Source organism: Pocillopora verrucosa, chromosome 11 (genome assembly GCF_036669915.1).
Source record: "Pocillopora verrucosa isolate sample1 chromosome 11, ASM3666991v2, whole genome shotgun sequence".
NCBI classification, from domain to species: domain Eukaryota; kingdom Metazoa; phylum Cnidaria; class Anthozoa; order Scleractinia; family Pocilloporidae; genus Pocillopora; species Pocillopora verrucosa.
In genome coordinates this window covers 4,623,072-4,646,351 of record NC_089322.1, presented here as the reverse complement: position 1 = coordinate 4,646,351, position 23,280 = coordinate 4,623,072, and the positions used below count along the sequence as shown (strand labels likewise).

The 23,280-nt window shown below is 37.9% G+C and overlaps 2 protein-coding genes and 1 pseudogene across 2 annotated transcripts; all 3 read right to left on the bottom strand.

Annotated features, from left to right (window-relative positions):
* Window positions 1-4,459: 4,459 nt before the first annotated feature.
* On the bottom strand, window positions 4,460-7,310 carry LOC136277012 (uncharacterized). Its single transcript, XM_066158612.1, has 4 exons — window positions 7,259-7,310; window positions 6,822-7,145; window positions 6,091-6,124; window positions 4,460-5,513 (listed from the first exon to the last, which is right to left on the bottom strand). Exons 2-4 carry the CDS (start codon window positions 7,131-7,133, stop codon window positions 4,813-4,815), a joined length of 1,047 nt encoding a protein of 348 aa, XP_066014709.1. The 5' UTR covers window positions 7,134-7,145; window positions 7,259-7,310; the 3' UTR covers window positions 4,460-4,812.
* A 3,687-nt stretch (window positions 7,311-10,997) lies between these two features.
* Window positions 10,998-13,434, bottom strand: LOC136284100 (uncharacterized; annotated as a pseudogene).
* A 1,226-nt stretch (window positions 13,435-14,660) lies between these two features.
* LOC136284087 (uncharacterized) lies at window positions 14,661-17,106 on the bottom strand. Its single transcript, XM_066173891.1, has 3 exons — window positions 16,792-17,106; window positions 16,003-16,036; window positions 14,661-15,355 (listed from the first exon to the last, which is right to left on the bottom strand). The coding sequence occupies exons 1-3, from the start codon at window positions 17,104-17,106 to the stop codon at window positions 14,661-14,663; spliced, it is 1,044 nt and encodes a 347-aa protein (XP_066029988.1).
* Between the last annotated feature and the right edge of the window lie 6,174 nt (window positions 17,107-23,280).

Genomic DNA, 23,280 nt, shown 5'->3' with positions numbered 1-23,280 from the left:
GGTTTAACCAATTCTCTTTCTCCGTGGGGTCAAAACTGAATGGCACAGCAAGAAAGAGTCTAAAGGAAGGACTATAAAAAGAATTGGCTGCCAATTAACTGTCAATTAGGGGGATCATAGGAACATTCCAGAGCCTTATTAGGGATCCAATGAATTTTATCGTCAATCAACCAAACATCTTCTCACCCCGATAGTAATGACTGGCGTCTTAAGGATACATCAATCACAGTGCATTACATCTTTATTAACTTCCGCCGCTTTTCATTCGATCCCTTCATACTGAAGTCAAAATTTTAACTACTACTTTCCCAACTTTATTTACAACACCATACGTTACTAAGTGTACATAAAATGCCCTTAAATAATATCACATATCCTTATCTCACTTTTCACGACTAACATTATCGCCAGTACTTACTTTGCTTAAAATGCCAACAATTGAACACAGCGAACATTCCATTTCACCCCTTACCACCACAACACTTTTTACGGTACTACCACTCTTTAGGCTGGTCGATGCACTGCCTAGCCTGGGTTCCCACCGAGCCATCTAAGTTTAGAGCATGCGCAGAGGTGGCCTCTTCAAATGATGCCACAAGGCCACATAGTTAAAACCTCTCTCTTTCAGGTTGTCAGTTTCATTCAGTTATTGGACTTAACGATGTGTTTCACCGGTTCCTGATTGTGTATACACCGGAATATCTATTAAGAATTTTTCCTCAACGCCTTCACGAAAGGAATTTCGCCTTAGGATTGGTTTATACCTAGATTTTACATGCTTTTGCATGATTGCATGATATTGCCTCTCCCTCCCCACTCCCTACTTTCTTCTTATTTCTAGCTTTTCACTTTTGTTTCAAGGTAATTAGAGTCTTTTTCGGTTTCTCTTAGAGTCTCAAGTTACGGGGAATCGTCTGTAAACAAGCAAAGCAATCGTGGATAAATATCGACACCCAATTGAAAAGTGCTCTAAAAAAAGGAATCCAGGTGGACAATCAATTGATTTTATATGTTGAACCTAGCGAACACTTCGCTCTTGTTCGTCTAACCCTTGAAAATGCCTAAAACGTCTGCCTTAATATTAGGTGGAAAATTCTTACTTTTCGCTGCTATAAGCATATCAGAATTTGATGCAAGATAGAATAAAACAGCTGATCATTTCATCGATTCTTATCACCTGTTTGCTGGGTAGTTTATTGATATGAACGAAGAAAGTAATCAGCCCTCGTCATGTGTGTGAGAATTCATTTGTTACAGTCTGCCTTGGCTATAAGCCTCGAATAAGAATATTACCATGTGGAGTTACAACATTTCTCATTTGGTTGGGGGAATTTGTTCCGATACGATCATGGGTAGGAAAATGGTTCATGGTTGAGCCATCAAAATAGTAGTACACGGTGTTCCACGGCCCACTCATGGAGAACAGTGGTCCATAGCTTTGGGGCGACTTGTTTGGAAAAAAAAGGGAGGGAACCAACGTGTTACTCGGATCATCCGGCACCTGTTTAATTATCGTACAGTTGACGTCACCTTCCTGCCAATCAACCAAGCTGCCACTTCCCGGATCACACACCAGCCAATTGTTTATGTTGCTTTTGATGAGGAACTGTCTGCCGAGTTGCCTCTAGAGTGAAAAGTTCATGGCGTTGTAGTCTGTTTCATTTAATGGAGGAGTTGCGGAGATAGGAACATCCGCTTGAGATCTCACCGGCCAATTTGGCCTCGGAGTGATCGCATTTGATTTACGCCTAAAATGACTGTAGTTAGTGAAGGAATAACTCCATACGAGAGTCCAACCTCCTCCATCAGTTTCCATGTCACAGTAAGCCTTGAAAGGATTGGCCTGAGATCCACCACTTGGATTAATCCAATAAACACCCGAAGGGGAAGTGGGATATTTCCTGAGGAGGGTCTGGCACGACTTTCCTATTGAATGCCGGGTTGAACCAGAGTGTAAAGGAGTGGTTTGACCTGGTCCAAGAAATTTAGAGAGAGGATGACAGGATGTTTAATGATTAAAACTAGGTTTCATAAATATTTCCTAGTGGCGCCGCGTCGGTGGGAGCGTATAAAAGGGTAATTTGGTAATATCAACTAAATTGATAACGTAAATTGGCCACTGTATAAAGTTTCAAAGCTGACGTTGCGAAATGGCTTTGAAACTCTTTACGGTAGCCAATTTACGGTATTAACTCAGTTGATAATGCTAAATGATAGTTTACATCAGTGTTATAGTTACCAATTCAAACAATTTGCGTCTCAGTCTTACCTTGGGATGAGCCGGATTTTTTTGTTAGGTCAACCTGTATTGGCGTTAGACAAAACATCTCAATTAACATCCATACTTCATGCCAAGTGCATCTTTAAGGAATTCCTAAAGGCCCATTGGCACACAGTGTATCTTTACACTTTTGGCTTCCGCTTTTAACCGAACGTTTTATGGGTGTTTGAATAGAGAAACTGATATTGAATGAACTTGCTTTGATCATGCATGCTTTCTGAGGAAACTGTGGTGCTGCGCGTGTGGGGGGTATCGCAAGATATTTTGGTGTTATCAACTGAGTCGTTAATGTATACCTGTCACCGTAAAGAGTTTCTAAAGCTGACCTAGGGTTAACGCTTGAAACGAATACTCATCTCAATTTATTTACGTCGATCTTTAGAGATATTTCTCTTTCTTTCGACTTACAGAGCAATGTAAATAAAACGCCAAAGTCCTGTTACGTTCATAGTTTTTCCTAAACAAAAATTACATTTTGCGTAATGTTTTTCTCGTGAAAGGATGGTGAAAGTAATCATGATCGCTGTGAAGAAACCTCCCCTTTGGGGGGAAGGAAGGAGGGTTGAACTTGTTCGTGGTAGTGCTAAAATTATCGTGTTTTGAGTTATCATCTTAAAACTGCAACATATCATCAATGGCAAATACCTTTGTTAAATATATAGAACCATCTCGCTGGTAAAGATGCCCAGCTGCTGAACTTGTTTGCATTTCGCCGCGAAGAAGGTGACAAAGTCTTTGGTTTTCTAGAAAGTTTGCTCGTCTGCAAGAAGTCTCCAGCCCACACAAAGCAGAACAGGAAAGCAAAGAGTCAGTTTTGCCAGACCAAACGAGACTTTCCTCACTGAAACCGAAAAAGCTTTTTTCTTTGATTTGGAAGAAAACGCCATGTTCGGATCCTTCAGTTGTCGTCTTTGCCAAGAACAAGACGAAAGCAAATCGGTACATGACTTGAAATAGCATCTGTCAAGAGAATCTTACGACAAATTTTTTTTATTTAGTAAACGTATGAAAATACAAATTGCCTACTTGTTGAGAAAATGGTAGAAAAATCAGAAAGGCAGGGAATATTTACTTACGCTTTTCGTTTATGAAAAACACCGCGCGACAGTCAGAAACCTTTCTGAATAGATCTGCATCGTTAGTGTTAATTGTAAATTTGCTGATTCTGTGATCTTCGTCTGAAAGTGTATTTCTCTCTTTGAGTGGGGCAATATAGCTTTGACATTTTGCTTTCTAACAATAAATTTTCAGTTACTCCCAACTCTATTATGACATTTAAATGAAAATCGCAACTCCTGCAGGTTTTTAATGCAATCATCATAACTTCTAGACAAACAGAATGCGGAAACACCGGAAAGACTATAATGTGCTATTTCATCTAAAAAAGAGAAAACCATTAAATCTAGAGTAAAAATTCTATCCTGTTAGATATCTGGCATTGATTGATAATTGATTTTTTGAGTGCAAACTGTAAGAATGACAAGCTTAATTTCTGTCCGGCTAAAACAGAGCCACCATCAGACCTCGTAAATATTTAAGACGGATGGAACAGTCTCGTCTCAGAGGTAGACATATTAAATTTTAAGTCAAATTCGGCCTAACATATTCGCAGAAATAATGTTTTTAAAACTCAAAATTTCGTTTACTATGCTAAAATATATTTAAATATCATCGACTATTCACTAAGCAATCTTTTCAATCTAATGTTGTACTTAAAGTTTATTTATTAAATTTAGTAATATATGTTTAATGACCTTTTAAAGCTCGAACTAAAATGTCTCTCACGCATCCTTTTAACCTTTGATTCCTTGAATTCGCTTTGTGTGCCGGTGTCAGATGAGTAATGTTTACTTACCTTTGGTGTTCTATGTTCTCTCGATAGTGTCATTAGGCCTTTTGGTACAGAAAACAAGTCAGTTTAGACTCGTGATACAGCAACTCATCCTAACTGCTTAATACGCTGGATGAAGAACCTACATACCCTTTGAAAGGCCCGAAATGATTACCAAACCCTCTTGGCAAGGAAAACTCTATTGGGTCAAATGTAGAGGTGCTCTTTACCCCTCCCCCATCAAGTCTACAGCTGATGAATAGTCTGAGGTTTACAACGCAAATTGTAGTTTTGAACATGTTTAATGGAGTGATTATGTAATAGATATCCTGTGCAGATTAGCGGATGTTCAACCGTAATATCTTTTAGAAAGCTATCTGTTGTGTTGCGTTACATATTTTTTTTATTGCGTTAACAATTGGCGCATGTTTTCTAGAGAGAGTTCCATAAAGTAGGAGGTCTCGCTTGTGCTCATCTCATAAGAAGCGAACCGCGCGTGAACCTTCAGCTTTCAAAATCTGATCCGAAATTCTTTCTTTCTGGTAGCGATACTTTTCCACTGAAAATAAGTTGGAGATATTTAGAGTTCTATCAGAATAATATCATCTAGCTGATACGTTGATTAATTTTCGTCACTTGTTTGCCAGGTAATAGAATGATTTTTCCGGGTAACTACAAAGAGTTTGTTATCATGTCTTTGCTACTCAGCTCGAATGAAAATGTTGCCGTGTGGATCAACAACATTTTTCTTTTGGTTTGGCTTATTTGTTCCGAGGGGATCATGGGTAGGCCAATTATTCCCTGTGTAACCGTCAAAATAGTAATAAAAGCTATTCGAGCGCTCCCTCAAAGAGAACAGCGGTCCATACAGATTTTGGTTCTCAGGTGAAAACTTAGAGGGGACCACTTCGTGACTTGGGTCAATCACGTGTTTGATGATCGTACAGTTGACATCACCTTCCTGCCAATCAACCAAGCTGCCATTTCCCGGACAACACACCAACCAGTTGTTTATATTGCTCTTGATGAGGACCTGTCTGCCGATTTGTTTCCAGATTGAGAAGTTAATGGCGTTGTAGTCTGTCTCACTTAATGGAGGAGTTGTGGAGATAGGAACATCCACTTCAGGTCTCATCGGCCAATTTGGCCTCGGAGTGATCGCATTCGATTTACTGTTAAAATGATTGTAATTAGTAAAGGAATAGCTCCATACCAGTGTCCAGCCTCCTCCATCCGTCTCCATATCGCAGTAAACCTTGAAAGCGTTTGCCTGAGATCCATTAAAAGGATCAATCCAATAAACACCAGAGTTTGAAGTAGGATTCTCCCTAAGGAGGGTCTGGCATGAGTGTCCTACTACCGAGTGCAAGTTTGAACCAGAGTGCAAAGGAATGGTTTCACCTACCCAAAAAATGAGTAACAAGTGTTTCAATGATTAAAACTGGGTTTCGTAAAGATTTTATTATTGAAGACTAGTTCTCTGTCCCCAGTTCATCATCCAGCTCTTATTCCCTCACCTGCTCATCGGTCTGACAATTCAACGATATTTCAGACAAGTATTATTCATTTTTTAAATTTTTATTGTTTGCCAACTTTATTGCGACATCATGATCACAGTCTTTCAAAACCATGCAATGTTCAACTTCCAATTTTTTGTGTCGTGTTTTTCTGCGGTATGAAAGCTAAGAAACTGCCATCAACTTTTCATTAATAACTTGACCCCTAAGAATGCCCCCTGGCATTTTTTTTTTTCATTACAAAATCACCCTTGAACCAGAATCACGATAATAAAGGAAACGATCACCAACTAACGAAGCTCTTGATTGATAAACAAATTCTCCTAGCCAGTACCTTAAGAAAAGTATAAAGACCAGTTTATGGAGAATATGCATATTGATGTTGGGGTTCAGAGGGTGAAATATGGCAGTTTAAATCAATCCCCTAGTTATTAATCTCAACACAGGTCTGCCGCTCTCACCTTGGGGTGAACTGGGTATTCCTTGGAGGTAAACCTGCGTTGGAGTCAAACAATACATACAGTTAATATCCTCATACGCATGCGTACGAAATTCTTGAAGGCTCATTGGTTAATAAATGTACGTGCCCGTAATTGTTGGTGGCTACCGCTTAAAACTGGACGCTTTATGTGCTTTGGATGATAAGCTTGATTTTGAAATTAACTTGTGGTAATTGGTTATGTCGTCCCTATGTTTTAGCTAAAGGGGGTAATTTTCGAAAGAAGCTCTGGTGTTAAATCGGTGGGGTCAATGCAAACTGGCTAACATTGAGTTTCTAAAGCTGAAGGAGGGCCATAGCTTGAAAGGCTAACTCTCAAAACTCTTGAAGGTGGCCAATTAACATTACCAACTCAGTTGATAACGCCAAAATATCTATTTTTTAAAGCGTATCACCACTGATTATGTTGCTCTTTATGAATATTCATGCATCTAGGACTTTTCCTTTTTTATTAATTCAGCGCACTATGAATTAAACGCTCTGGTCTTTTTCGTAGTTTTCTTAAACTGAAATTAAATTTGATAGAGTTTTTGTCTCTTGAAATTATGGTAACAGTGATCAGTTTTGCTGTGAAAAGTCTTCCCTCTGATGGGAAACATCGAGCAACGGTTTTCTGGGTCGTGATAATGCTAAAATGATCGCAAGTTGTCATTCGAAAACAATAACATGTAAAACAAAAAAGATGTGAAATACCTTTTTTAAATAGAATGAGCCATCTCGCTCTAAAAGCCACCCAGCTGCTGAACTTGTTTGCATTTCGTCGCGAAGAAGATAACAATGTCCTGCTTTTTGCAGAAAGTTTGCACCTCTGCAAGAAGCTTGCCTCGCACACAAAACAGAACAGGAAAGCAAAGAATCAGCCCCAGACCAAAAAGGGCTTTCTTCTCCAAAGCTGAAAAATTTGTTTTCTTTGATTTGAAAGAAAACACCATTTCCGGCTCCTTCGGTTGTCTTTGCCGCTAAGAACAAGACGAATGCAAATCGGTACTCGACTTGAAGTAACATCTGTCAGAGAATCTTGGGACAAAATGTATAGTTAGTAAACGTGTAAAACATATGAATTACCTGCCTATAGACAAAATAGTAAAACAAGAGAGAACGATCAAAAAGCAACAGAAATTTTAACCCACCCTTTTCTGTTGATGGAAAAATACCGCACGACACACAGAAACCTTTGTGAACAGATCTGTATCGTTAATGTAAATTATAAATTTAATGATTCCGTGATCTTCGCGTGATAGTCAATTTTTCTATTTGGATATAGTAATACCGGCTTTGACATTTTGTTTTCTTAACAACACGTTTCCAATTACTCCACAACTCTATTTTGACATTTTAAATGAAATGCACAAGTCCTGCAGGTTTCTAATACAATTATCGTGACTTCTAGACAAACAGAATATGGGAATACCGGAAGGCTGAAAAAAGTTCTTTTATGTACCAGTGAAGAAATCAAAAATTTGAAATGCAAAGTTAAAAAAAAAGAAAAAAAGGAAATTGGTAAGAGACAAAATTAAAACTGAACATGAAAACACAGCCTTTTGTATGAAACACCTGGCAAAGAAGAATTACTTTCCTGAATGGTAGTGAAAAAGTGAGGCTTGCATAATTCAGCAAGAGAACTGGATCAATTACAAGTTTGATAATGGTGCAGATTTTTGGCTACCGTTATAAAACGTGCTAAAAGGGAAGGCTAAAGATATCAAATACTGCCGAGAATTTGCTACAATAGTGAAAGGATCCCTCCCTGTGATTTTTAATGATTTCTATTTTGCTTTTCGTTCGGCTTTTTTTTCTTAATGTTTTTTGTTTGTTTTTGCTTTTATTCGTTCGTTTTTACTTACTAAAGTAGAAACAATAACATCGCAAAAATTTATAAAAATTAGATATACACTCCGAAAAACAAGGATTTTCCCTCAGGGAACAGCAGCAAGTATATTGATGAAATAATAACGTTCTGTCAGAATATTTGCGGAGGAGAGTCAAGTGGTAATTTTGCGATACGAGAAAAAATCTTAGGTTTGTCAATGAATGATTTTAATATGAGGAAGCGAGAATCTGTAGTGACTTGACTTAAAGATCGCGATCAACCCCTATAACGAAAAGGTTCACGTTATTGACAATACAAGACAACGTTTTATTCACATAAATCAATTTAATCAAATTGTGATAATTATTTTATTTGACAGTATTTTCAAGAGAATGTACTATCTTGTTACTGCAGCTGATTTATTAAAATATCATCAGGGGTTGGGCATTCTCTGTGTCTTTTAGTAAGAAAAACTAATCATGTAATATGAATTTGTTTTACTTGAATTTTCCTTATGACTGTTTTGTATGCCCTTCCCTGGGTAAATGTGCTATAAGAAATATACGGATAACGGGAACAGGTGCTCATTACAGAGCAACTAACTTTCATAGACTAATTTAACAAATGAAATGCTCTCTGATCATGGACAAGCCAGTTACACCCTGTGGAACCGTTAACCCGCCATTGTTCCAAAGTAGTCATATACGGTCATTGTTAGTCTTTAAACAAAGCTACACAACTTTATTCCGATCCGCTTTTCTTAATACGAAAATAATAGTACGGGTTGACGGCTTAGAAAATCCGTCCACAGCTTACTATCCGTTCAAAAAATAAAGATGCCGGTGTATCTTTTCACGTGTCAGTCACGTGCTTGATGACCTGACAGCTGATGTCATCTTCCCTCCAATCAGCCAAGCTGCCAGTTCTCGGATGCAATGATTTTAAGAATTCAATCACCTCTGAAAGATATACGTGTGGTTTTATTACTATGTCTTTGCCTCTCGGCTCGGATAAAAATGTTACCGTGTGGATCAACAACATTTTTCTTTTGGTTTGGCTCTGTTCTTCCCAGAGGATCATGGGTAGACCAATGCTTCCCTGTGTAACCGTCAAAATAGTAATAAAAGCTATGCGAGCGCTCAGTCAAATAGGACAGTGGTCCGATTTTGTTGGTGCAGTGAAAACTTGGAGAAGATCACCACGTGACTAAGGACATATATATATATATATATATATATATATATATATATATAAAAGGATATATATAAAAGGATATAGACCTGGCTCCGGTTCTTCGAAGGGCAGACATAGGTATCCACTAGATAAATCTCTATCCGATGTATAGCGCAATTTTTTGTTTTTGTTTACAGTTATGCGGTGAATAGCATTTATATGGGAAAGTGTTGTCAAAAACGCACGTTTCTTAATAAATCTGCACCTTTTTAATTAACGAGCTGAAGATATATGACGACCTTTTACCCTAACAAAAGAAAGATCATAATCACGAGTTTCCGTTTCCTTTTCCACGTGTTTCTGGTCTCTTAGTATAACATAACAACGACGAAATGATCATCTACAGTTTCCGACGGCAAGGCCCCGAAGACCAGCCTTATGTTTACTGGCATACGCTTTTACAGACTTTTTTCACAATTCCATTAAGCTGTATCAGACAATTATTAGACTCAAAACATTTCCTCTCTATGAACTTTGTCTGATCAATGATACTATACCAATAAGCGGCCCAAGAGTCGTTCGTAACTATTCTAAGTAGCTGTATACATGTTCCGACTTTTCGTGTCGTGTTTTGACGGCGAACGAAACTTAGAAGACTGCTCACAACTTTTTAGTGCGAAAGAAAACCTAAAAATGGCAACGATAAGAGAGGAAGGGTCATGGAGGAGGTGGAAAAGGGTGACACTAAAACCGGGTAGAGATGGTGAACTAGGAAAATGTAAAAGATTCAAGTTTATCTCGGTGCATCAAGACTTATCAATAAGAATTTGTGGCTTTCACCTTGGGGTGAGTTGGTTCTTTCTGGGAGTTCGAACTGTATTGGAGTTAAACAATGCATACTATAATGATTAATAAATGTGCTCATATTTATCGGTGGCCTGCACCTCCAAGGGAACATTTTATGTACCTTTGGATACAAAACTTGATGTTACAACATACTTCTGTTTGTCAATATTTTCCGCTAAGAACAAAGACCAATGCAAATCGGTACTCGACTTGAAATAACATATGTCGAGAGAATCTCACGACAAATTTTTTTTCTTTAGTAAACGTGTGAAACATATAAATTGCCTTCTTGTCGAGAAAATTGTAAAACAATCCAGAAAGGGAATTTTAACTCGCTCTTTTCTTTTAATGGCAAAACACCACGCGACACACAGAAACCTTTGTGAATTAATCTGCACCATCGGTATATATTAGTTCAAATTTTCTGATTCCGTGCACGTGATCTTCGTCTGAAAGTCGATTTTTCTATTTAAGTAGAAAAAATACCCCTTTGACATTTTGTTTTCTTTACAATACGTTTCCAATTACTCTACAACTCTTTTTTGACTTTAAACTGAAAAACAAAAGCCCAGCAGGTTGATAATGCAATTATCATGACTTCTATAAATAAACAGCATTTGGGAAGAACATCCAAAAGGCTTCAACGGAAAAATGAATGACGAAAAAATTAGTGGAAGACGAATTAAAACTGAACATCTAACTGCAGTAAAGTTGTTTGAAACACCTAGCAAGGAAACTTAAATGTTTTGAGTACAAATGAAAATGTAAATGTTTAAAAATGTGTGTCCTAGAGCAAAATTATTGTTACCAACCGGCCTCGCAAACGCATTTGAGATGAAACAAAATAATAACGTAGATGCCGAAGTCAATATTTCAGTCTGAATATTTTTAAAAGTAATATGTATTGAACGTTTTCAAGAAAAAATGTTTACAAAACACTAAATTTGAATTGCGAGTCATCAGCCGGCTTGAACTTCAAAGTGATATTTAACTTTCTATTTATGCCATTTATTTCCTATACTAATGCATCTTTAATATTTTCAAGGTCGAACAAAAATGTTTCCATGTGGATTAACAACATTCTTCTTTTGGTTAGGCCTATTGCCTCCACTAGGATCATGGGTAGGCCTATTGCTTCCACTAGGATCATGGGTAGGCCTATTGCTTCCACTAGGATCATGGGTAGGCCTATTGCTTCCACTAGGATCATGGGTAGGCCAATGATTTCCTGTAAAACCATCAAAGTAATAGGAAGTGCTCCCCCAGGGTGTACTCAGGAAGAACAGCGGTCCATAGGCTCGGTTCGGCGAAAACTCAGAAGGCGCAGAAGAAAATGATATGCTTGAGTCAATCACGAGCTTAATTATCTTCCAGTTGACGTCACCTTCCTGCCAATCAACCAAGCTGCCATTTCCCGGATGACACACCAGCCAGTTGTTTACGTTGCTCTTGATGAGAACCTGTCTGCCGAGTTGTTTCCAGAGTGAGAAGTTTATGGCGTTGTAGTCTGTTTCATTTGATGGAGGAGTTGTGGAGATAGGAACATCCACTTCGGGTCTCACCGGCCAATTTGGCCTCGGAGTGATTGCATTTGATTTGCTCGTAAAATGACTATAATTAGTGAAGGAATAGCTCCATAGTGTCCAGCCTCCTCCATCAGTCTCCATGTCACAGTAAGCCTTGAAAGCGTTGGCCTGGGATCCACCATCAGGATCAATCTAATAAACGCCAGAGATCAAAGTAGGATATTTACTGAGGAGAGTCTGACACGAGTGTCCTGCTGAATGCTGGGTTGAACCAGAGTGCAAGGGAATGCTTTGACCTACAGGGTAACAGATGTTTCGGAAAGACGATAACAACATGTTTGGTGATCAGAAGTAGGATTTATTTCCATACTGGCAACAGTCGGGCTATTCATCGACAATACAATCATGTACGAATGGGTATAAAAAATTTGACTAGTATCACCTCTTTTACAGTTTCGGGGTGATATGCATTTAAACCATCATAAAAATTAGTTTAATTGGTGATATATATAGGAAAGGAAAAACTTCGAACCGTTTAAGTTAACCTCCCCCATCAGTCTCCATGTCACAGAGAGCTTTGAATAAGTTGACAGGGGATTCACGATGAGGACCAATCCAATAAACACCCGAAGTCGAAGTGGGACATTGGTTGAGGAGAGTCTGGCTCGCGGTTACCGCTAAATGTTAGGTTGAACCGTGCAATTCTGGGCATGGGCACTCTGCTGCTTTGTCCTGATGGAATGGGGTCGACTAATTTGCCCTGCGTTACAAAAGTACAGAGCTCAATTACAGGGTGGAACGTTGCTACAGTGACCTTATGCGTCAACCCCTTTTTCGTTACGGTGCATTAAAAGGTGTGTGGTACAATTAGTTCTTTCGAACAGCTTTACTTCTATTCATAGAATAGGTCTTAATCACGGAGCCCTTTTGGGTACAAGGAAGACATGGTGAATATAGAAAATGATCACATACCTCGTGGACCAGATATTCCAGGAGAGACAACCTGTGAACCGCAACGAAGTTCAATTTTGGTCATCTTTTTTTGCTCTCGGTTTTTTCTCTAATAATTTTTTAAACTGTTAGCTTGCTGTGGAATTTTATCACGGTTCATTTAAATTAGTCTTTGATTCAGGCTACCTGAGAGAGAACATACAGATGAAAGCGACAGGTGCAATTTTCTTTTCCAATACTTCAAAGTAAATTAATGAGAATGAATAACAAACATTTACAAAATGGATACGATAGAACATGCCGACATCTATCTTTTATTGATCCGGTCTTCCGGCTATATGGCATTTCCGACACTAGAACATAGAATTTCCAGTCAAGCTTTACGAAAAGGATTATGAAAACCAAATTGAAACATAAACATGTGAAAGAAAACAATAAAATAAAAAAACAACAACAACAACCGCACAGCATTGCCTAAAATATCTGGCTCTCAAAGAAAGTTTCATTCAGTTGAGATCGCACTGAATAAAAAAATAAATGGCAACGGCAAAGTATACAAAATTTACGAAATACCTTTTTCACATAGAAAGAACCATCCCGTTTTCTCTCCAACTTTTTTGCTTGTTGTCCTTCGCCAAAAAGCGAACAGGTGCCTTTGCTCGCCAGGAAATTTGCTCCTTTACAAGAAGCCTCTCTCCTACACATTTGAGCACCGGCCAATAAAGAGTCAGCGTTTTCACTTTGAAGAGCATTTTCATCGACGAGACAGGCGTTTTCTTCTATGCGAAAGAACATGCCCCGATCTTCCTCTGCAGATATCTTAGGTGTTACCAAAAAAGCCCATATGAGAGCAAATATGTCCCAAGGAAAGATCTGCAAGAAAGGAAATTAAAATATGATAACATAAGGAAGAACAGTCAAAGTAGGAGGACCCTGTTGGATTATTGCTTAACATATTGCAAAACTATGAAGAGAAGTTACTCACAAATTTTAAAGCCATCATCGATGGGAAAAGTAACATTGGGAGCAGATCTTTACTCCTTGTCATTTTATCGAGTTTTGTTTGTCAAACAAAAATAAACGCAATGCATTCGAGTACAACATAAAAGGATTTTATGGTCTTTTTTATTTGTTAATACTTATCATTCTCTCGGGGATCGGAGAAAGTATGGGTGTGCGAGTTTTTGGGAAAAAAGATTGAGTGTTCAGAAGTTCAGAACGCGTGGTTCAAAACCTTGAAATAAAGATCAGCTTTAATTTGCCTTTTTTTATCGAATGAATCTAAGAAAACAATCATAAAAGGCAAAAACACCTGTAATAATAACCAGAAATCTAACGAGAATTGATTTGATCAGGTGGCTGTACTCAATTACCAAAAAAACTCAAAGTGGTTTTTGGAAAGCTCCTGAAATATATCAATTAAGGTTTATAAATGCAGAATGAGTAATAGAAAAAACTATGGTCTTAACATGAAGTAAAAGTTGTTTTTATTAGCATTTCGAAGGTAGTTAGCATAAAAAGGAAAACTCAGTTTCCACGCAGTACACCATTTTCAAACTCCGTTATATGTTTTTACTATTGATTAATGCTCATTACTCAACCCCTTTACTCCTGGCCTTTCCATGGAAATATGAAAAGAAAAAAAACCCCGTGGCGACAATTATTTAATGGGCTAATTGATCCAGGCTTCCCTAAGTGAATCTTATTTACTCATTTTATTCTAAGAATTACTCTAGCTGATTGCAACTATCTGGTTTAGTGGTTGGCACGAGTTTTGTAAACATCAGCGGCAAAAGTAGTCATTATTAAAAACACTGAGAGCTTAAATTTTGTTGTACAACAACAAAGAAGAAACTAGCACCTAATCAAGTCAAAGTTTCGCGAAGTGATTTGAATTCTCTAAAGTTTCATTAGAAAGTAAAATTCTGAAAGATAATCCCCCAATCTCTCATGATGAGTGTAACTGGTGCTTTGCCTGTTGTCATCTTACGAGAGTGAAACAAGCTTGAACCTTCAGCCTCCAAGATCTGATCCGAAATTCTCCCTTCTGATGGGGTTTTCTCAGTAATTACGATAGAAGAATTTAGCGTTCTATCAGTTAAATGCACTCAAGGTCCTACAGATGATTCTCGTCACACGTTTTCAAAGTAATGTAGTGATTTTGGGCAGATAAGTTAACCAACTCTAGAAGCTACGTATGTAAAGGTTTGTCATTGTCTGTCTTTGCTACTCGGCTCGAATAAAAATGTTACCGTGTGGATCAAGAACATTTTTCTTTTGGTTGGGCCCATTTCTTCCACAAGGATCGTGGGTAGGCCAATATTTGCCCGTGTAACCATTAAAATAATAAAAGTTGCTGTCCCAGCGCCCACTCGAATGGAACATTGGTCCATAGTTGATATATGGTGAAAACTTGGAGGGCGCCGAAGCTGATTCTCTAGGATCAGCCACGTATTTGGTGATTGTACAGTAGACGTCACCTTTCTGCCAATCAACCAAGCTGCCAGTTATCGGTTGACACACCAGCCAGTTGTTTATATTGCTTTTGATGAGGAATTGTCTACCGAGTGTTTTCCAGAGTGAGAAGTTCATGGCGTTGTAGTCTGTTTCATTTAATGGAGAAATTGTGGAGACGGGAACATTCACTTCATTTTTGGCCGGCCAATTTGGACTAGGAGTGATCGCATTTGAATCATCGTTAAAATGAGTGTAGTTAGTAAAGGAATAGCTCCATACTAATGTCCAGCCCCCTCCATTCGTTTCCATGTCACAGTAAGCCTTAAAAGCGTTGGCCTTGGATCCTCCATCAGGATCGATCCAATAAACACCCGTAGACGTAGCGGGAGACTGTTTGAGGAGAGTCTGGCACGAGGTTACTGCTGAGTCCTGGTTAGAACCAGGGGGTAGAGAGATGTTTTGCTCTACAATCATAGAATTGAAAATTGAAAGTGAGTCTACTGAAGTATCCTCTATGTTTACTAAAGCCCTGTAAGGGAAAATAGAGCTGGCAACCTAAATTCAGTTACGAGTATCAAACAAGACTGAACTAATTTTATGTTACTGAGCAATTTAAAAGGATTTAAACTTAAACACCGGCCCAACGTTTCCTGACATGCGTTCTAACTTGGATTTATCTTTCCTTTTTTTTTTTACAATTCCGTTGAGTTGTCTCAGACAATTAGGATTCAGACTCAATCATTTCCTCACTATCAACCTTGTAAATAAATGATTTTATTGGTGAACGTACAACTACTAAGACAGTCGAAACCATTCTACGTAGCTGTATAACTGTCCCGATTTTTTTGTGTTTATTTAATGACAATCGAAATTAAGGAAAAAGTATTCAGTGCAAAAAAAAAAAATTAAAATTGGTAGCAATAGGCCAGGAAGGATAATGGAAGAGGGGAAGAACATGGAGGACACCAAAACGTGGTAGAAATGAAGAAATTGAAAATTATAAAGTTCAAGTTTGTCTTGGTGCATCAAGGTTTATCCAATAGCTATGGGTGGTAATTTACATTAGTGCTCGGGTTACTGATCTTAATAAAACTGAATTCCTAGCTTTCACCTTGGGGTAAGTCAGTTCTTTCTGGAAGGTCGATCTAAATTGGAGTTAAACAAGACATTTATAGTTAGTATCCGCACTTCGTGTTATGTGCATATGTACGAAATTGTTGAAGGCTCACCGGGCGACTGCGGTCTTATTTCAGTTGTTAGTGGCTTCTGTTTATAATTGAACGTTTCATAAAGTTTTAAATTATGGTCTTGATGTTAAGACAAGCTTCTGTGGGTCTTGTCGTCTCAACCTTTCCTATAAGGTCTCATCTCAATTCATTCACGTTCCTCCACAAATGTCCTCTCATGTTTCAGCTTTTTTCCTGCTAAAGCGCAAATTACTTTAAACGCCCGATCAAGTCTCTTACGTAGATCTGATGAGCTAAATCAAAAAGTTTGCGGAGTTTTTGTTTCGTGAAATGATCGTAGCATTTATCTTTATCGCTTTCAAAAAATCTCTATTGTACATCAGCTAGGAAAGAAAATTAAGGCCATTCCGCACTAGCGAAAACGTCACGGTTTATTTTGACAAATTTCCAATCATCATAAACAAACAGGTGAAATCCTCGGCAAACTATGCTGGCTGGTCTTATGAATAGATCGGGCGTTGACGGAATTTGACGGCTTTTATATATAACAGACGGAACAAAAATTTGTCATGACAAAATTTGTCCTTTCATTTTAACCGGGCAATTCTAATTTTGTCTACTAGTGCGGGAACGCCCTTAAACTTGTTCGTGATAAAGTGTACATTATCGGAAGTTGTCACCAAAAAACATGGTATGTCATCAATGCCAAATACCTTTGTTAGATAGAAAGAGCCATCTCGCTGTAAAAGTCGCTCAGTTACTGAACTTGTTTCCATTTCGCCGCGAAGAAGGTAACAAAGTCCTGGGTTTTCCAGAAAGTTTGCACTTCTGCACGAAGTTTGTCTCGCACACAAAACCGAACAGGAAAGCAAAGAATCAGTTTCTCCAGACCAAAAGAGGCTTTTGTCTCTGTAGCTGAAAAAAGTGTTTTCTTTGATTTGAAAGAAAACGCCATTTTCGGCTCCTTCAGTTGTCTTTGCCGCCGAGAACAAGACGACTACAAACAGGTACTCGACCTGCAGAAACATCTGTCGAGAGAATCTTAGGACAAACTTATGATTAGTAAATGTATGGATCATATAAATTACCTGCCTTCAGACAAAATTGTCTGACAAGACAGAAAGGGAGAGAAATTTTAACCCACCCTTTGATTTTAACAAAAACAGCGCGCGACACGCTCAAACCTTTGTGTATAAGTTTGCACCGTTAGTACCAATTGTAAATTTATTATTGATTCCGCGATCTTCGTCTGAATTGTATTTGTCTATTTAAATATAATAATACAGACCTTGACCTTGTTTTCTTAGCGATAAGTTTCCAATTACCCCACAACTCTATTTTGACATTTAAATGAAAACAAAAGTCCTGTCGAGAGAATCTAAGGACAAACTTATGATTAGTAAATGTATGGAACATATAAATCACCTGCCTATAGACAAAATAGTCAGACAAGACAGAAAAGGAGAGAAATTTTCAACCCACCCGTTGATTTTAATAAAAAAACCGCGCGACCCGCTCATACCTTTGTGAATAAGTTTGCACCGTTTGTACCAATTGTAAAGTTATTCATTCCGTGATCTTCGTCTGAAAGTCTATTTTTCTATTTAAGTATAATAATACAGCTTTGACCTTTTGTTTTCTTAGCAGTACGTTTCCAATTACCCCACAGCAGCTCTGTTTTGACATTTAAATGCAAACACAAGTCCTGCAGGTTTATAATGCAATTATCACGACTTCTAGGTAAAAAGAATATGGAAATACTGGAAAGGTTGCGATCAGCTCTTTTATGAAACAGTTCAGAGAAGAAGAAAATAATTTAAAATGCAAAGTTGAAAATAAAAAGAGTTGGTGGGAGATTAAATTAAAACTGGACATGAAAACACATCTTTTATGTTTGAAACACCTGGCAAAGAAAAAGTACTTTTTTGAGTGCAAATGGAAAGGTAGGCCTGTATTTGTAGAAATTATTTATTATGTTATTTGTTAACCAGTCCTTTCAAACTGATATTTTTCCTTTTATTTCTTTATTTAAAAAGCAACTTAAAACATTTCTATTTAGGAAAGCTTTTAGTTTGTTTTGATAGATCTAATGTTTATTGCCTTTGAATATTTTAGTTTTAATTAGTATAGAACTTTAACTTATGTAAAGCGCTTCTGAATATTGTTTAAAGTTTGAGCGCTATATAAATTCCTTATCATTATCATTATTATTTTTTACATAAATACATGTTTGATAATTTTTTCAAGATGAAACAATCATTTTTCAGTTGCTTAGGCTCGACTCTTCCACTAGGATCACGTGTAAGCCAATAATCTCCAGAGCAACTATCAAAAGACCTACTTCAGCGCATGCTCCGAGAGAATGGCGGTCCATAGCCTTGGGATTTGTTGGGTGAAATTTTAAAGTAATAAAGGAGAAAAAGTAACTTCGCATAAAATTCCCTTAGCAGATGTGGGGCCATCATCTTATCACTCAAGCCTCCAAGATGTGATTCAAATTTCTCATTTTTGGCTTCTGTGCTCTTGTACAGTAAAGTAGTTTAAAGAATAAAGAGAAATATCAAAATGATACCCTTTTGCTGATAGATTCGTTCATTTTAATAACTTTTCTGGTGGATGTGGTATTGATATTGCGAGAAGTTAATTACTTCTGAAGTAATTTAAGTAGAAATTTGTTAGAGTCTGTCTTTCCTACTCGACTCGAATGAAAATGTTACCATGTGGATTTGCAACATTTTTCTTTTGGTTAGGACTATTTCCTCCGAGAGGATCATGGGTAGGCCTATGGTTTTCAGTGTGACCATCAAAATAATAGTTAGTGCTGTTATAGCGTTTGGTCATGCAAAGCAGCGGCCCATAGCTATTGTTTTGATTCGGTGAAAACCCTCGATGGGACAAACTCGTGACTTGGGCTAGTCACGTGTTTGATGATCGAACAGTTGATATCACCTTCCTGCCAATCTACCACGCTGCCATTTCTCGGATCACGCACCAGCCAGTTGTTTATGTTGCTCTTGATGAGGATCTGTCTGCCGAGTTTTTCCTGAGTGAGAAGTTCACGGCATTGTAGTCTGTTTCATTTAATGAAGGGGTTGCGGAGACAGGAACATGCATATACCTATAAAACCAAACAGGCCAGTTTGTTCTTGGAGTGATCGCATTTGAGCGATCACGAAAGTGGCTGTATTTAGTAAAGGACTAACTCAACACTAGAGTCCAACCTCCACCACTGGTCTTCCATGTCACAATAAACCTTGAAAGCGTTGGACTGAGACACACCTTCAGGATTAATCCAATAAATACCTGTGGAGGGAGGGAGAGATTGGTCGAGGAGAGTCTTGCACGATGGGACTGCTGAATGCTGGGTTAATCCACGGGGTGCTGGCGTGTTCTTTCCTATGATCAAACAATATGGTTATCGATCTCTGCTTTAAGTTACAGACACATAAACCTAAAAAAAGAGTTGTTTTTGTAGGGCTGTTGTGTTAAATGTGACATTTAGAGACGGAATAGGTATTTTTTGAAAACACATTCTAGCGAGCACGCCAAAAGGTGTGGCAATATCATTCATTTGAGGAGTTGGTGACTTAAAAATGACGAAATCCAGTGTGAGCCACCATGAACTGAGCTTTGTGTAAGGACAAATTTGCCGTAAAAAAATCACATACCTTGTGGACTAGAGACTCCTTGAAAGGTAACCTATTAAGTGAGCCAAAAACAGACAGACTTTCGCTTGAGTAAGAAACTTTCACTCATATTCATAGTTTGAAAGCTACACTTAAATTTGTACATTTATTTGAAAAAAAGTAGGTATTCATTTCGATTAAAAAGACGAGCAAAAAGAAGTCTTGTCTCTGATCACTTTTTCAAAATGTTTGCCCTGATTACCTGATCCTCATCAACTTAAGGTTTGAGTTTTCTGTTTTAATGACTGTAAAAGCTGAGGGAAGGGGTTTTTTGTCTTAAAGATATTCATTTTTAAACTTAAATTTTATCACCTTTCCTTTTCTGCCGTTCTCTCGTCTAATGTTTTAGTCAATAGTTGGAAAATTGTCCAAGGTCATTTTAAGTAATCTGATTCAGAGTAGACGGGCACAACATGAAAAGAGAAGTATTTTTTTGAGGCAACCGAAACTTGAAAATGTATTGATACAGATGTAAAATAAACATAATTACAAAACGGACTCGATAAAACATGCCGACTCCCATCTTTTAAGGATCTTTTATTGATCAGGTTACAGCGGCTGTGTGACATCACGGACATGAGAAAAATTTTATTTCCTACTTAATGAAAAGGACAGTGAAAACTAAATTGAAACATGAACAAGTTGTATAAAAAATTGCCATTGCATAAAACTACCCAAAACATCCGGCTCTCACTCCACTCCTTTGTAATCGCAGGGAGTAAAGAAAGAAATGGTAACACAACTTATATTAATCTGTAAAATCTACAAAATTCTAGAAATACCTTTTCTATATAGAAAGAACCATCCCGTTTTACAAATATTTCCACCTTTCTTGCCTGTTTTCCTTCGTCAAAAAGCGAATGGGTGGTTTTGTTCGCCAAGAAATTTGCTTCTTTACAAGCAGCTTCTCTCCTACACATTCGAGCATAGGTCAATATAGAGTCAGCCTTATAGAGAGCTTAAATTTTGTTGTACAACAACAAAGAAGAAATTGGAACCTAATCAAGTCAAAGTTTCGCGAAGTGATTTGAATTATCGAAAGTTCCATGGGAAAGTAAAATTCTGAAAGATAATCCCCCGACCTCACATGATGAGCGTAACTGGTGTCTTGCTTGCTGTCAACTTACGAGAGTGAACCAAGCTTGGACCTTCAGCCTCCAAGATCTGATCCAAAATTCTCTCTTCTGATGGGGTTTTCTCAGTAATTACGATAGAAGAATTTAGAGTTCTATCAGTTTAATACCCTCAAGGTCCTCTAGATGATACGTGCGTAAAGATTTCTCATTGTCTGTCTTTGCTACTCAGCTCGAATATAAATGTTACCGTGTGGATCAAGAACATTTTTCTTTTGGTTTGGCCTATTTTTTCCACAAGGATCATGGGTAGGCCAATATTTGCACGTGTAACTATTGAAATAATAAAAGGAGCTGTTCCAGCGCCCACTCGAATGGAACATTGGTCCATAGTTGATATATGGTGAAAACTTGGAAGGCGCCGAAGCTGATGCTCTTGGGTCAGCCACGTATTTGGTGATTGTACAGTTGAGTCTAGTAAAGTATCTTTTGTATGTGCTAGAGCCTTGTAAGGGAAAATAGAGCTGGCGACCTAAATTCAGTCACGAACATCAAACAAGAACCAATATTATGTTACTGAGCAATTTAAAAGGATCTAGACTTACACACCGGCCCAATGTTTTTTGGCATGCGTTCTAACTTGGATTTTTTCTTTCTTTTTTGTTTTTTTTTTTTTTTAATTCCGTTGAGCTGTTTCAGACAATTAGGATTCAAACTCAATCATTTCCTCAACATTAACCTCGTAAATAAATGATCCAATAGGTGAACGAACGACCACAAGGACATTCGAAACCTTTCTAAGTAGCTGTGTAAGTGTCCCAATTTTTGTGTTTTATTTTAATGACAATAGAAAATAAGGAAAAAGTATTCAGTGCAAAAAAAAAAACAACTAAAATTGGCAGCAATAGGCCAGGAAGGATAATGGAAGAGGGAAGAACATGGAGGACACCAAAACGTGGTGGAAATGAAGAAATTGAAAATTATAAAAGATCCAAGTTTATCTTGGTGCATCAAGATTTATCCAATAGCTATGGGTAGTAATTTACATTAGCGCTCGGGTTACTTACGTTAATAATACTGAATTCGTAACTCTCACCTCGGGGTGAATCAGCTCTTTCAGCAAGGTGAACCTGAATTGGAGTTAAACAAGACATTTATAGTTAGTATCCGTACTTTGTGTCATGCGCATATGTACGAAATTGTTGAAGGTTCACCGGGCGACTGTGGTCTTATTTCAGTTGTTGGTGGCTTCTGCTTAAAACTGAACGTTTCATAAAGTTTTAAATTATGATCTTGATGCTAAGACGAGCTTCTGTGGGTCTTGTCGTCTTAACTTTTTCTTATAAGGTCTCATCTCAACTCATTCGCGTCCCTCCACAAATGTCGTCTCATGTTTCAGCTTTTTTCCTGCTAAAGCGCAAATTACTTTAAACGTCCGACCAAGTCTCTTACGTAGATCTGATGAGCTAAGTCAAAAAGTTTGCGGTGTTCTTGTTTTATAAAATGATCATAGTAGTTATCCTTATCGTTGTCAAAAAATCTCCGTACTGCAGCTAGGAAAGAGGATTAAGGCCATTCCGCACTAGCGAAAAAATTGTTTATTTTGGCAATTGTTTAATTTGGCAAATCATCATAAACATTTTACAAGCGCAGATTGGGGGTGAAACCCCTTGGCAAACTATGCTGGCTGGTCTGATGAATAGATCGGCCGCTGACGGAATTTGACGGCTTTAAAATTTTTAGTGCGGATGTAGCAGACGAAACAAAATTTGTCCTTTTATTTTAACGGTACTAGTTTTTTCTGCTAGTACGAACTTGTTCGTGATAAGGTGTACATTATCGGATGGTGTCACCGAAAAAAATGCCATGTCATCAATGCCAAATATCTTTGTTAGATAGAAAGAGCCATCTCGCTTTAATAGCCGCTCAGTTGCTGAACTTGTTTGCATTTCGCCGCCAAGAAGGTAACAAAGTCCTGGGTTTTCCAGAAAGTTTGCACTTCAGCACGAAGCTTGTCTCGCACACAAAACCGAACAGGAAAGCAAAGAATCAGTTTCTCCAGACCAAAAGAAGGCTTTCTTCTCTGTAGCTGAAAAAAGTATTTTCTTTGATTTGAAAGAAAACGCCATTTTCGGCTCCTTCAGTTGTCTTTGCCGCCGAGAACAAGACGACTAAAAATAGGTACTCGACCTGCGGAAACATCTGTCGAGAGAATCTTAGGACAAACTTATGATTAGTAAATGTATGGATCATATAAATTACCTGCCTTCAGACAAAATTGTCTGACAAGACAGAAAGGGAGAGAAATTTTAACCCACCCTTTGATTTTAACAAAAACAGCGCGCGACACGCTCAAACCTTTGTGTATAAGTTTGCACCGCTAGTACCAATTGTAAATTTATTATTGATTCCGTGATCTTCGTCTGAATTGTATTTGTCTATT

Excerpts from the sequence above, each read along its gene's own strand:
- LOC136284087 (XM_066173891.1), bottom strand. The coding sequence starts at position 17,106 with ATGTTTCTGCAGGTCGAGTACCTGTTTGTAGTCGTCTTGTTCTCGGCG. Across the intron at positions 16,037-16,791 it reads GCTCTTTCTATCTAACAAAG|ATCGACCTTCCAGAAAGAAC; the intron begins GTATTTGGCATT and ends ACTCCAATTTAG. Across the intron at positions 15,356-16,002 it reads AAGAACTGACTTACCCCAAG|AGCAAAACATCTCTCTACCC; the intron begins GTGAAAGCTAGG and ends CTATGATTGTAG.
- LOC136277012 (XM_066158612.1), bottom strand. The coding sequence starts at position 7,133 with ATGTTACTTCAAGTCGAGTACCGATTTGCATTCGTCTTGTTCTTAGCG. Across the intron at positions 6,125-6,821 it reads GCTCATTCTATTTAAAAAAG|GTTTACCTCCAAGGAATACC; the intron begins GTATTTCACATC and ends ACTCCAACGCAG. Across the intron at positions 5,514-6,090 it reads AATACCCAGTTCACCCCAAG|GTGAAACCATTCCTTTGCAC; the intron begins GTGAGAGCGGCA and ends TTTTTTGGGTAG.